Genomic DNA, 15,171 nt, shown 5'->3' with positions numbered 1-15,171 from the left:
AATTAAAAAAAAGAATCAATATATAATGCAGTAAATACAGGATAACTCTTATCAACAACGATTTAGATTTTTTTAGGTACTAAGGTCCAATTTAGGTTTTTAGGTTTAACAGAATTCACATATACGATTCCTATGATCATGATTCGGGAAAGTATTGAAGAAATTAGGAGTTCGGAAGCAAGGGAAAAAATAGTTAAAACCTACAAATCCGGTCCCTAGTAATAACTACTGTAAGCCTATTGTATTCGATTAGAATTAGAGTCTGGCTGAGCGGAAGAGAAGGCCTACTGGCCTTAGCTCCGCCAGATTAAATAAATTATTATTATTATTATTATTATTATTATTATTATTATTACTACTACTACTACTACTACTACTACTACTACTACTACTACTACTTCTTTTTCTTTTTATGCTTTATTTAATGAGAAAGCAGAAACTAAAATTATCTGGAATTATCCTGCATAACTCCCATGTTCTGATTCATATGTATTTATATATTTGTTTTTCTTCTGGTAAAGGCAAATGAACTCATCCTGGATTTATACCCACCAGAAGTTATTGGACATAAAGAAAAGCTTCAGTATCAAAAGATTCCACCTGAAACTACAAATGGATCATTACTAGAAGTGCTTGTAGCAGAGGTGTACACACCCCAGAATTTTTGGATACAGTTAAGAGGAGAGAAAACTCATTTGGCATTGGATAAACTAATGAACGACATACAGTAAGTCTTCATTATGCAATACTACATTTTCAACTTGTATTCTAGGTTAAAACGCTATCACACATTGTCTTCATTGTGCAATACTACATTTTTCAACTTGTATTCCATGTTAAGGCACTATCACACATTACTGTTTTTGCAACACTGCAGTACAAAATACAGTGCAACTTGTGTACTGTGATGTGCGAATAAGAATGCAACTTGGTAAGCAGCAGCTACAAAACCAGCTGATCTCAATTTTTTATACTGCAAGCCGCTTGAAAATAGTAATGTGTGAAAAGAGTTCCCAGGGTTGCAACTGCTGTATTTTTTTTTATGGATTTTGTTGAAAGTTTTACAGCAATTTGTTAGCAGTGTTACCACCCAAATGTACCGATATTGCTTTATGTTGATTCTATATATTTTAATGTTTAACGTGATGAAAATAAATGACTTCGGGTATTTCCTAAATGTAGAACTTGAAAGAGTATATTTGGTGATGACACAATTTATTTTTTAATTTTTCATAACATAGGCTAGTTTGAAACAGAAAAGTGATCAACATTGTTTACGAGAATCATTAAGTAAATTGGCGCTTTTATGACGAGTTTATAATAAAAATAATGTCAATTTTGAGTACTAGTTAGGACAGAAACATAAATAATAGACCTACTTGAACCCAGAGATGCTTGTGGAATTTGCAAATGTCAATTTTCCCAACAAAAGATAAAATATGGTTGGCTTTAGCAAAAATTGCTAGTGTAGTACAAAATAATGTCGCAAAACAATAATAAAAATAAAATCCACACTCTTCATACCTAGTACAATAATGAATGCGATTAAAAAGTAATACTCTTTCTGACACTTGCAAAACGTTTTTACAAACATTCATCCCCATAATCATAATTCTCAAAGGAGACTGTAATCACATTGCTCTCTATTTTTATTCACTCTTTGACTTAACACCTTCTGCCTTTTGTTGTTCTACCTTTAATTCTGAGAAGTAAGCTATCTATTGAATTTCATTATCTGAAAACCAATGCCAACATAACCACAAAATGCTTTGTAGAATCAGCATAAGAGGTGCAAAGCTGTTGCTTTTGGGTTGCACAGCACAAAAAGTAGCATGCAACTTTTGGCTTATGTGTAAACACAATGTGTAGCTGCAGCAGAAAAGTTGCACAGCAAAAGTAGTGACATGCTATCATACCTTCACTTATTACGTTATGTGAAAAGTCCCATATTGATGGTGTGAACAGCAAACTCATATGCCAAAAAATTCAGTGTTACAGGAGAGTCTCAAAAAACGTTTTAATATCGAACAAAACATGTCTGACATAACTTACCAGGATATTTAAATGTAAAGTTTGTATCCATGCCCTGACGTAAGATGTGTTGACAGAAGATTTGGGACGATTTTTTGATAGGAATCAAGTGAAATCTTTTTTTTTTTTTAATATACTGTACATACAAGGTTGCTGTTCAACACCATCGATATGAAGAATGGTCCATTAATGTCGCAGTTTCTTGCATTTTCCACATGCAATATCACTTAAAACAAAGGGATGGATCTTCTCAAAAGAAATACACAAATAGATGATAAATAAAGTTTCATTTTCAGTTTTCAGGTAAACTTTCAGAGACTCCGAAAATGAATGGTTACCTTTTTTGACACAATCATTTTTGATATTACTACAGTCATTGAATCTTTAAATAATGATAAACCTATTAGCAAGTTTCACCTTATCGAAACCTAATCAGAAACTTAACATGAGAACTCAGTTTATTTAGCCCACCGCCATATATAGATAATAGACAACACCTATTGATAGGACACCTCATTCATTTTTGGAAGGTGCAGATAAGGTTTATCAGAAATTCTAAATCTCCTAATTCTAAATCTCCTCATGATTGTCCAAATGACATGCTGTATGTAGCGAAAAACTTAAGGGGATTAGCATTATTAAAACAGTGTGGGAAGCAAATATACAGCACTTCGATATTGCCGAGAGGTTGCTGCAAGTAGAGGACACACACCTGCATAGCAATCTTAATTTAAATGCTGAAATGAGAACATCATTATCTAATTTGGGAATCCATTATAATGACAATTCACTATCGAGTTTCGGATGTCAGCTTCGAAAACAACTATAGAAGCAAGGTTCCAATTCATAGAGTCGTCTCCCTAACAAAAGTAAAGGTGTATCTATTTTTGCAGATGTTTCCAAGAGTAATTTCTAAATTAGCAATAAAACTGGACTGTCTTCTTTGGATTGAATGACAGCCATTAAAATGTCCTGTAACACTGCAACAGTAAGGGCTGTTTCAGGAAGAACACTACCACAAAATGGCGTTGTTTCCCAGGATGTGAAGAAGTGGAAACATTGGGTCATGTGTTAGGATATTGTCTTAAAGGGAAACTTAATTGGCACCACACAGTTCGATCTCACATTACGTCAGTATTATGTAAACAAATATTGGAACTATTTGTAGAAATAGCCTACTTTTCAGAAGATGGAAGTACGAGAAGAGTGGATATTGTGGTCATCAATAGACCAGAGAAGAAAGCATTAATTTTATACCGACTATATGGTTTGAAAAGAATTTTTAGCAAGTCAAGGCAGTGGATGATATGATCTTGATTATACATTGGAGGAAGACGTTTGGTGCTTGTGAGACATCTTAAGTGGAATAAAGAGGAACTTCCAACATCTGGAATTAAATGGACACCAATTTTCTGGATTCGTTTCTTGTGTATATCTATTTGTATTCTGGTGGTGTGGTAGAGAAGGCCTGATGGCCTTAACTCCACCAAATTAAATAAATAAATAATACGGAGAAATTCTTAAGAACATTTTGAAGGATTTAGTATGTATATTATTAGGTCGTCACATAAGTAATGTCGGTTTTTAAGTTTAGTATTTTGCAAAATTTGAAAGATTTTATTCAGTTGGGCAAAGCAATTCACAGAACGCCATGGTTATTATTGTGAATTGTGAGCATGTGACAGTCGTCAGTTGTGGTTGTTGTTATCTAATGTTGGGCTTTGGCAACGAAGCCATTAGCGCTCTTGCTCTCCAATATTTCTTGGTCGTCAATTGTTAATACAAAGAATATAAAATGCAAGTGATGAAGTCTGAGATTATGGTCTTTCTGAAGCATTACTGGAAACAAGATTATAAAGCTGCTGCCATGGCTTGAAGAATATGTGAAGTCGAGGGTGAAATTGTCATTAGAGATTATATAACACAATGATGGTTCCAGCATTTCAGTAATGGGAAAGGAAACATTAAAGATTTACAACGTCCTGGAAGACCCAAGGTATAGAATATTGAGAACATATGCAGAGTTTCAGAAGAGAATCTGCAAAAAGTGCTTGTAGGTTGTCAAATGAACTTGATGTTTCAAAAGATACAATACATTGCCACATTAAGACACTTAGAAAATGATGCAGAAGTTGTAGATCTATACATCATGAATTGACACCTGAAGAGACTCAACACAGAGTGGGTATCTATCATCAACTTCTGGAATTCTGGAAGCCTAACAATTCAAAAGTTTACAGAACTGAAGCACATTTTAGAACAGAAAAAAATGTTAATACCATCATAAATGAAGCTAATATAACACCATAAAATATAAAATACCTGAACTTTGAAAGACAGACCACATTCCCTCTATTTAAAAGCAGAAAGATCTCCAGCAGAATGTTGTTGTTGTTATTTTCTAATGCCAGGCGTTTGACAATAAAGTCATTTGACCTCTTGCAATCCAGTATTTTTCAAAGATATTATCATGGTCAGCCACTGAAGCACAGATTTTGAGGTGTTCCGAATCCATTTCTTGGTTTGAGTTGCACAATGGACAGTTAGGGGACTGATATATTCCAATTCTATGCAGGTGTTTGGCCAAACAATCATGGCCTATTGCCAATCTAAATGCAGCTACAGACGATTTTCGTGGTACATCAGGAATCAACTGTGGATTATGATGCAGAGAGTTCCATTTTTTCCCTTGAGATTGTGTTATCAAATTTTGTTTGTTGAAGTCTAAGTATGTAGATTTAATAAAGCTTTTCACAGAGTAATATGTAGATTTAATAACAGGTCTGTAAGTAGCAGTAATATATTGCTTACTTATACATTTCGGTAAAAAAGTGTGCGGGGCATTCGAGAAAATACGGTAAATCCACATAGTAATAACACAACCCTGCAGTATTTTGAACTGTTTCAGGAGCTTGCTTACAATCTGTGAAAAATTCAAGGGTGTGACGCTGTACACATTAAAACATCCATTGCTAATAATAGTCGGAAAATAATTTAGTTAAAAGATCTGCAGAAACGTAGAAAGCTTTTCTGTGGCAAAGGCCAAATGAGAAAATGTGATTGCAGATCTCTGAATAAGATTCTCCAGCAGAATGTACACAGCCTTCAAGAGCAATCTGAAATCTCAGTTCAAAATCATGAAGAATATAGACACATTAGAGTAGTCAGAAATAATAAAACTTATAGCATGGAAAACCGAACAAAAATGCAAAATCTATGGAATTTACAGTCCACCCTTTCCTCCCCCCCCCCCCAAAACAACAACACTATCATTATTGGGGATTTCAATGCAGCATCTCCAAGAGATGATACAGGCACAGTAACAACACTGGAGTTGTAGAAAATTTTCTAGACCAGGGATGTCAAAACACCAGTGTTACGTGCTCATACTACAAGCAATACAAATCCAACAAGGTTCACTTTTTAGCAAGATAAAAGTAAAATCATTACTCTTAACGAAATGTTGTGCAGCTTCTTGAGAGCACACAATGCAGACGCTTTGACATCACTGTTCTAGACAGTAATGTATAATTACAGTAATTTATAAAAAAAAAACAGATCCAACCACTTTTATTCACTATGCAGTACAACCAGCCCAGATCTAGCAATAGTCTCTGTAGACCTCCAATACCCATTCTGTCAGATGCGTTTCCAATTCACTGTGGGCTAAAGCAAGGAGATGCACTATCACCTTTACTTTTTAACTTTGCTCTAGAGTATGCCATTAGGAAAGTCCAGGATAACAGAGAGGGTTTGGAATTGAACGGGTTACATCAGCTGCTTGTCTATGCGGGTGACATGAATATGTTAGAAGAAAATCCACAAACAATTAGGGAAAACACGGGAATTTTACTAGAAGCAAGTAAAGAGATAGGTTTGGAAGTAAATCCTGAAAAGACAAAGTATATGATTATGTCTCGTGACAAGAATATTGTACAAAATGGAAATATAAAAATTGGAAATTTGTCTTTTGAAGAGGTGGAGAAGTTCAAATATCTGGGAGCAACAGTAACAAATATAAATGATACTCGGGAGGAAATTAAACACAGAATAAATATGGGAAATGCCTGTTATTATTCGGTTGAGAAACTTTTATCATCCAGTCTGCTGTCGAAAAATCTGAAAGTTAGAATTTATAAAACAGTTATATTACCGGTTGTTTTGTATGGTTGTGAAACTTGGACTCTTACTTTGAGAGAGGAACAGAGACTACGGGTGTTTGAGAATAAGATTCTTAGGAAAATATTTGGGGCTAAGAGGGATGAAGTTACAGGAGAATGGAGAAAGTTACACAACACAGAACTGCACGCATTGTATTCTTCACCTGACATAATTAGGAACATTAAATCCAGACGTTTGAGATGGGCAGGGCATGTAGCACGTATGGGCGAATCCAGAAATGCATATAGAGTGTTAGTTGGGAGGCCGGAGGGAAAAAGACCTTTAGGGAGGCCGAGACGTAGATGGGAAGATAATATTAAAATGGATTTGAGGGAGGTGGGATATGATGATAGAGAATGGATTAATTTTGCTCAGGATAGGGACCAATGGCGGGCTTATGTGAGGGCGGCAATGAACTTCCGGGTTAGTAAGTAAGTAAGTAAGTAAGACTTCCAATACTAAACAAAATTAATATTATAATAAAATTAAAGACACTGACCAGAGTCATCGAGCAGTCTTATCACAATTACGTTCCATACCAGAACCCACAATCTACAACCAAGAATATTTTGGAACTTCCAAAAAACCAAAGCAATCGCAACTTTCCGATTAATAATGCAGCATGACTGTTTAGCTGCCCATCTTCATGACACAGGCACTTATAAATAAAAATACCTGCACTGTTTGTGAGGAAGAAAGCAAAATGGACAGAACACTTATTATAGTGCAAAAGACTGAATTTAAAGATCTTCACGAAAACAAAAACATCATTGTTCTTTACTGGATCACTGGGAATCAAATGGAATATAATCTTCAATGCTGCTATTAGTAGAAGAAAAAGAAGAAGAAGAAACAACTATTACATTTTTCTGAGATTTAATTTATGTTAGGTATAGTATTTCAACACAGTTCAGTTAATGCTAATTTATTTTTCCTACAGTTCTACAGTAGACAACACTCAGGAGAGATGTGTGTAAAAAGCTCCGTTAGTTAGAAGCAATATAGTTAGATCATAGACCAGAGTGAAGCAAATTCCGAACACACAATAAAATGGAGGTTACAATGAAGAAAAGATCGAGGAATTCAGCAGAAAGATGGAAGAAATGGAGCTAGAAAAGAAACAAATGAAGAGGAAATTTAAATTCTGGGAGGATAAGCAGAGTAAGAAGAACTTAGTATTTTTCAGCATAGAACAAATGGAACAGGAGAAGAACGAGACAACGTACGACACTGTATTCAAAGTGTGATGGGAAGTTTTCAACATGGACGTGAGCGATGGGCAAATTGAAGAGATCTACAGGGTTGGAAGAGGGTTGAATCGGCCTATTGTGGTTCTATTCAAAAACATGTTAATGAAGGAGAAAATTCTAAGTAGAAGAAAGTATTAAAAAAATTCAAATATTCTACTTGAGATGGATTACGATTATGAGATGAGATGCAGGAGAAGATTGTTGCTACCGTTTCTGTGTGCGGCTAGTAAGAACAGATATTTCGCAAGCCTCTATGGAGATAAATTGAACATAAATAATGAAATTTTCGATCTAGAATTTTGTCTAGAAAATTTAAATCAAGAGGAGTTGGAGACAGAGGATATGGAAGGAAACAGGAAGGACTTTAAAATGAAAATGAGGAAGATTATAAATAAGCAAATGGTTGGAAGAAGAAGAAGAAGAAGTGAGATTGGTAGCCAAGAAAGTATAGCAGAAGTTTTAAGACAGGATTCAATTAGTTCAGGACAATCCGAAGTGAGGGCATTAACCACACAAGGAATGTCTGACACAGCAAGTTCAGGAAGAGTGGAAGCAGACACATATGATGACATGGAAAGGAGAGACGTGTGATCGCAAATAAATCCATCATCACCATGCAAGCACAATTACTGAAGACTGCTGACAATAGCAGAAGGGATAAGATGACGAGTCAGCTGACGGCAGAAAGAGTAGGTCATAAAAAACAGGTCAAGAAGGTGGGTAGGGAGAAACACGGAAGACGTCGACAAGGAGGGGAAGTAAAGAAGATTTGGTTAGTCCATCTACTTGTGAGGGGAAGAAAGGAGGAAATAAGGGACCGCAGAACTACGGTCTACGAAGTTGGTGCTTGAGGGGGGGAAGTGATAAAAGAGTGGCGAAAGATATAGAAACAAGTGTTCAAACAGTAATAATAACTATCAAAATAATCAGAGGGAAAATGTATGAATGAATAAGTGAATTAGTGTCCAGAGAAACAATAGATGATAAAGGAGGTGACAAGAGGAAATTGGAAGTATTTGTTAATAGAAATTGGTAGTGAAATGTTACTAATATAGGAAGTGACTACTAAATTTACTGTACAACCAAAAAAATTGGAATGATAGGACTAGAGGAAGTATTTCAATGTAAGTATACAAATGAAGGTTGAATTGGGCATTGACTTACAAAAATAGTGCCTAACGAAAAATTTATCGGAGGTAAAAGTGAACAAATAAACATGTGACTCAGTGACTAATAAAGAAATAGGGGCTAAGAGTGATGACAAAGTGAGGAGAGGTAGAAGTGATTGTAAATTGGAGATGAAAGTGAATGATTATGATTAAGTAATGTTAGTAAAAGTTAATATACAAATTAAGAAAATTTTAGATGATAGGAAGTATTTCAGCATACAAAAACAATAAAAGTGGTGAGGTGTTCACTAGATAGAAGGGAAAGTTTTCAAGGTGAGAGGCTAGAGAGCAAATTTAGGTAATGTATTATAGTAATAGGAATAGTAAAGGTAAAATAAAATGACTGCACACGTCAATGAAAGTTTGTATATGTTATTGTAATTAGAGGGTGATGGGAAGAATGAATACAGAGATGTGGTGAAGACCCATTACTAAGTAAGAGCTGTAGAAATAAATATATTATATCATATCATATCAATTTATTTTTCCGCATTTTTGCACTCATCTGAGACATTGATATGCATAAATGTAATATATTTACAGTCAGATGTTGCCTGGTGTTACTTCATATTCACTATCATCTTCATTTGTGAAGGAACACAGAAATGTTTCTTCATTCTGGTCACTTCATTGCATGCCCACATTTTGTGCATTTGGCCCATTTCTCCTTTCTAGGATCTTTTTTAATTATTAGTTATTACTAAATATAGCCAAACTGGACCTGTCTTTCGGCCCATAATGCACCAAGGAAACGACATGACTGACTCCTCTTTGTAACAAGTAATATAGCATCTTTCTGAGCCATTATATACAACTGATGCTGGAAATTGATCTAACAGTGAAAAATTGTCAGCAAGCTGTTAAATTATGTTTGAATTCAGTCATTGTTGGTTCAGTGGAAGGGTTGGAAAATAATATTAATAGATGGACTTATAAAAAAATATGTTGTTGTATTCTAATGCCAGGGGTTTGACAATAAAGTCATTTGACCTCTTGCACTCCAATATTTTTCAAAGATATTATCATGGTCAGCCAATGAAGCACAGATTTTGAGGTGTTCCGAATCCATTGCTTGGTTTGAGTTGCACAATGGGCAGTTAGGGGACTGATATATTCCTATTTTTTTTTTTTTATCCAATGCCACCAGGTTGTCTTTTCGACATTTCTGGTCTTCTCTCCTGGCAATGGCTTAATTGTAACCCACTTCTGAGGTTGGGGCACCTGGAAGGCGGAGTTACATTACCCCGATGATGTGATAGGATGATTATGATATTGTGGTGCCAGGAGAGGTCTTAAATCTAAACTTAACCTAAATTCCAGACCATGGACGAACACAGGAATAATCCCCTTTAAGGAAAAATTCCTGTGCTCTAACTGGGAATGGAACCCGGGACCTCATGAACTATAGCCAGAAGCTCTGACCACTAGACCATGAGGCTGGCCATATTCCAATTCTATGCAGGTGTTTGGCCAAACAGTCATGGCCTGTTGCCAATCTAAATGCAGCTACAGACGATTTTCGTGGTAAATCGGGAATTAACTGTGGATTTTGATGCAGAGAGTTCCATTTTTTCCCTTGAGATTGTATTATCAAATTTTGTTTGTTGAAGTCTAAGTATGTAGATTTAATAAACCTTTTCACAGAGTAATACATAGATTTAGTAACAGGTCTGTAAGTAGCAGTGCTGCCCTTTTTTGCTAAAGCATCCGCATTCTCGTTTCCCAGGATTCCACAATGGATGGTATCCATTGGAATACAATTCTTTTATTGAGTGATATTGAGAGAGCATTTTAGTTATTTCTGCTGTTTGAGATGACTATTGATAGAATAACTGCTTTGGAGTCTGACAATATAACTGCATTTTTAAATTTATTGATGTGGCATAGAAGATTCCCGAGACTTCCACTTATTGCAATGATTTCTCCATCAAAACTTGTTCCACATTCAAGAGATCTATAAAGTGAGAAGAGACAGCATGTAACACCTGTAAATATATATATCGTCATTGTGCCTCGAAAAAATACTATGTGACGTTTTGATAAAAAATTAATTATGTGGTGCAGAAAGTTAATCCGGTATGTGAATACTCAATGGTTTCACTTGTATAATAGAGAAATACAAATTGTTTTCTATAACCACTTTGGAAATTTATAATATTTACTGCTTTTCTGCTTCTCCTGAAATGTTTTGGTTTTTGTATATAGTGGTTTTTCAAAGCATATTTAAAGACCAGTGGATTTGAAAAAAAAAGAAGTCACCTGTTTTAAACCAAGATGAGCCAACCCTGTTCACAGTAGAATTCTACTACTGCTATGAGAAGACATCTTGGAACTAGAGGTTACTTAATATTCGAAGTTTGCATACTAGTGACCAAACTTGCCCTTAGCCATGTAGCTCTCAGCGTATGCTATATTCTGTGTTGGTTTGGTCTGTGATAGTGTTGAATGTAGTGGCTGTATGTGTGTAATTCTACTGTAAGTGTTAGTTCAAGGTCTCGTTTTGGTTATTCATGACTACTATTATAGCAAATTAAACAAACAACTTTATGTTGTTGTTTTCTAATGCCAGGCATTTGACAATAAAGCCATTTGACCTCTTGCACTCCAATATTTCTCAAAGATATTATCATGGTCAGCCACTGAAGCACAGATTTTGAGGTGTTCCGAATCCATTTCTTGGTTTGAGTTGCACAATGGGCAGTTAGGGGACTGATATATTCCAATTCTATGCAGATGTTTGGCCAAACAGTCATGGCCTGTTGCCAATCTAAATGCAGCTACAGACGATTGTTATACCGCCAGCATTCCATTGTAAGATGTTTAGTTGATTCTGTACCATTAAAGTAGTCCCCGCCCGGAGATCCGATTGGGGGACTATTTTACCTCCGGATAATTTTACCGTAATGGTACTCATGGCAAGTTGTAGCCGATTTAAGTGAACACCATATTTTAACGTTTTGGTGGCTACTTCATTCACACACAACCCCCAGAATGTCTGGAGGACCACACCTGCTGTTGGTCGACGCGTCCATTGGACCTAGCTGGGAGATCAACAAACAACTATATTCACTATCAACTGTCCCTGGATACTTCCGGTAGTTAACACCCAAAGCCGCAGACTTCAACTTCATTCTAATAAAGTTAAATTTTATAGTTTCATGTTTAAACATGTTCCTTAAAGGTTTTTAGACTATTTATTATAAATTATGCTTCATTTCAGAGACTTCTATGATCAAGAAGAAAAGAGTTATCATATGCCAGACTCAACAGTCAAGATTGGACAGTATTGTATGGCTCCTTACAATGAAGAATGGCATCGGGTGTGCATTACAACTGTGCACAATCTCATTGAAGTTCAGGTTTGTAACTAATCATCAAAACACACGTAAATAAATCCATGAACTACAGTTATAATGAAGATCAACTATAATCTAAGAATACAAGTAGATATGAGTAAACCTATTCACTTGTTGTGATTGTTTTCTAAAAGAGGATAAAAGGGGCTCATAAATGCCTGTAAAGACCGTTTTGTTTCCTTGTTGGAAATCTCTATGGTCTTATGAAATGTTGTCCTCTAGAGAATAGTGCAGTCTCAATTAAAGCATTGGAGTAATGGTTAGCAAGACCAGTATATTTACAAATGTTAATCTATGCAGATGATATAGCATTAATAGCAGAAACACCTCAAATGCTACAACACATGTTGATGGAATGGAACGATGAGTTAATGAGAAAAGGGATGTGGATTAATGTCAACAAGAGTAAAGTAATGTGGATCTCTAAGGAAGATAGACAGGAAACAGAATTTAACATTGAATGTGAAGGACAAAACCTGAAGAGAGTGGAAAGTTTTAAATATTTAGGAACAATAATAACTAGTGATGGAAGAGTAGATCAAGAAGTACTGAACAGGGTAAAGAAAGCAACATCAGCATACTATCAAATAAATAATACAGTAGTTGGGAAAAAATAAATAACCACTAAGACTAAAATATAGATATATAATTCAATAATTAAACCTATAGTACAATATAGTACCGAAAGCTTACCACTCTTAGATAAACATCGAAGTAAATTAACAGCAGTGGAAATGAAATATCTTAGAAGAACTGTAGGAAAGACCAGAAGAGATAGGATAAGGAATGACAGAATAAGAGAAGAAGTTAAAATGAGAAAAGCATTAACAGAGGTGATTAATGAAAGGCAATTGAAATGGTTTGGGCATGTATATCGTATGGGAGAAGAAAGGAAGGTTAAACAGGTGATGGAAATGAGAGTGGAAGGAAGAAAGAGAAGAGGAAGACCAAGGATTAAATGGGAGGATACAATAGAAAGAATAGGCCAACAGAAAGGAAAAACAATGGTAGAGATGAAGAGAATGTGTAGAGACCGGGAAAAATGGATGAAATGGACGGAGAGAGGTGAACCCGACGCTTAGCAGCAGAAGGGACTGAAGAAGAAGAAGAAGAAGAAGAAGAAGAAGAAGAAGAAGGAGAAGAAGAGTAATGGTTAGCACGTCTGCCCGTGAAATGAGCGTGCCCGGATTCAAATCCTGGTTGGGACAAGTTACCTGGTTGGGGTTTTTGCTGGGTTTTCCTCAACCAATTGAAGCAGAATTGCTGGGTAACTTTAGATATTGGACCTTTGACTCATTTCGCCATCATTAATTCACATACCATCATCATCCATACAATAGCCCGGGTTCAGTTCACGGTGCAGTGTGCTGTACTTATACAAGGGCCAGTGGGGGTTCCTTGGGGGAGGGAAGGGAGGAACGTCCTCCTCACATTTTCCTTCTTTTGAAAGTAAATACCAAATAAAATATGTGCCTTGAAATTCAAGGAAGATTCGATAATTTTTAAGTTCACAGCTATAAGAAAAACTCAGTTGATCGAGTTTTAAATGACGCGCGCTCATGTGCTGCTAGAAAACTGTGAGAAAGATGCGAGATTTTTTGTGTGGAGGAAAGTCAGTCCATTCCTCCTTTACTGCAGTAAGCACACATAGACAACAGCGCACTAGCGGCCAGAGAAAGAAGCAAAGTTTTAAAGCGAGTAAATGAATGCAGAGGGAGGAGATCCTCCTCTGAATCAGCGCATGGGCGGGAAATAGAAACTGACTGGCCGTGCCATCTAACGATCTTGCATTCAACCAGACTATAACACATCTAGGAGGAGGCACAATAAAAACAGTTTTAACGCAACGCTATGAAAGATACCTTATAAACTTTTTTTAAAATTATAAATCAAAAATATTATTCATTGCACTTTATATAAGCTACTATTCATGGTTTGAAACTTTCAAGGATATTTGAAAGTTAAAGTCGGGTTTATATAAAACAAAGAGGAAGTAGTTCTACGTTAGTGTCGCAGATCTTTTTGGCCCCTGAAATTCATTTCCATTCATTGTGTACTAGACAGGGAAACAGCCAAGTTGTCAGTTTTGAACAAATATATTTGAAATTGAAAGTAGTACTCCAAACTACATTATTTTTAACATAAAAAATTAATTTGCCACGGGCAACTTTGAACAATAATGGTAGTATGACTTTACAAGAACTGATTTTCTTCAAAAGCATGTGATACTGAACTTTTAAAATGTACATGTGGCAGCACAGACCACGTGGGTGGGTGCAGTGTTCTCGCTTTCCTTAGATTATTTCCCATTTCCATTTCCGCGGTTCCGATTACGTGTTAGTAGCTATAGTGTCTTCCAACACGTGTGATGCTGTAGTGTGCTCGAAAAATGCTGCGAGGTGAATTTCCTTGTGCAATTATTCAACAATGAATGGAAGTGAAAACATTATATATTTTGGAAAATTTAGGAAACTCAGTTTACAAGAACAGATTATTGCTATACAGAAGGAAAGACCAACCCCAACACTACCTGGTCTTACATGTATGCATGTTGGCTAATTTGTAGCATGTATCATTCAAGAAGGTGTCATTTCGTCCTGTTACCTTCTTTCCTCCTCTTAAGAAATACGCAGGAGCCGCCACTGACAAGAGCGTGGCCGTTTGGCTACCCAATAGTTCATAGAATAGGAGTGAGAAGCACAATAAGTCTCAGGCTGCAGAGCAAACCTTCGGGTCCCTCCTCCGTACAAGAGAGGAAAAAAAAAAGAAAAAAAGACATTGGCCCACAGAGATGTGTCTTAAAACAAGAAAAATGGTGACTTGATGAGAGTAGGGTCACAGGCAAGCAATGCAACCATTACAGCATCAAGAATAATGGCATGTTAGATTAGCCCCAAAAGTGGCACAGTGGTCTAGTGGCTAGAGAGCTGGACTTATAATCCTGTGGACCTCTGTTCAATCCCTGGTGTACCCCCAATTTATAACTTGTGTTGAGCAAGCCTGTGGTCTGAGTAACACAAGGGTTTTCTCTAGGAGCTCCGGTTCCCCTGTGGCATCCCAACAGATCTCAGTCATCATCATCTCATGATGTAAATATCATAGGCTAGCCTCCTGTGGACAATGACTCGCTTCATATAGGTGAATGATGAATAGTCAAGTACCTGCCATTAAATAATTAAAAAAAAAATTAGCCCCAAATACTCG

General features: G+C 36.2%; 1 protein-coding gene across 6 annotated transcripts in view; it reads left to right on the top strand.

Moving 5' to 3' along the window:
* Positions 1 to 15,171, top strand: part of LOC138705231 (tudor domain-containing protein 5-like) — a 245,950-nt gene that overhangs the window by 104,572 nt on the left and 126,207 nt on the right. For all 6 annotated transcript variants that reach the window (XM_069834040.1, XM_069834041.1, XM_069834042.1 and 3 more), the window contains 2 exons: positions 522 to 727; positions 11,832 to 11,970. In XM_069834040.1, the coding sequence (XP_069690141.1) occupies positions 522 to 727; positions 11,832 to 11,970 (345 nt within the window). The remainder of the gene's footprint in view (positions 1 to 521; positions 728 to 11,831; positions 11,971 to 15,171) is intronic.

This window comes from Periplaneta americana, chromosome 8 (genome assembly GCF_040183065.1).
Source record: "Periplaneta americana isolate PAMFEO1 chromosome 8, P.americana_PAMFEO1_priV1, whole genome shotgun sequence".
NCBI classification, from domain to species: Eukaryota; Metazoa; Arthropoda; class Insecta; order Blattodea; family Blattidae; genus Periplaneta; species Periplaneta americana.
Note: the sequence above shows the minus strand (reverse complement) of the source record. Positions and strands in the feature narration are given on the sequence as shown.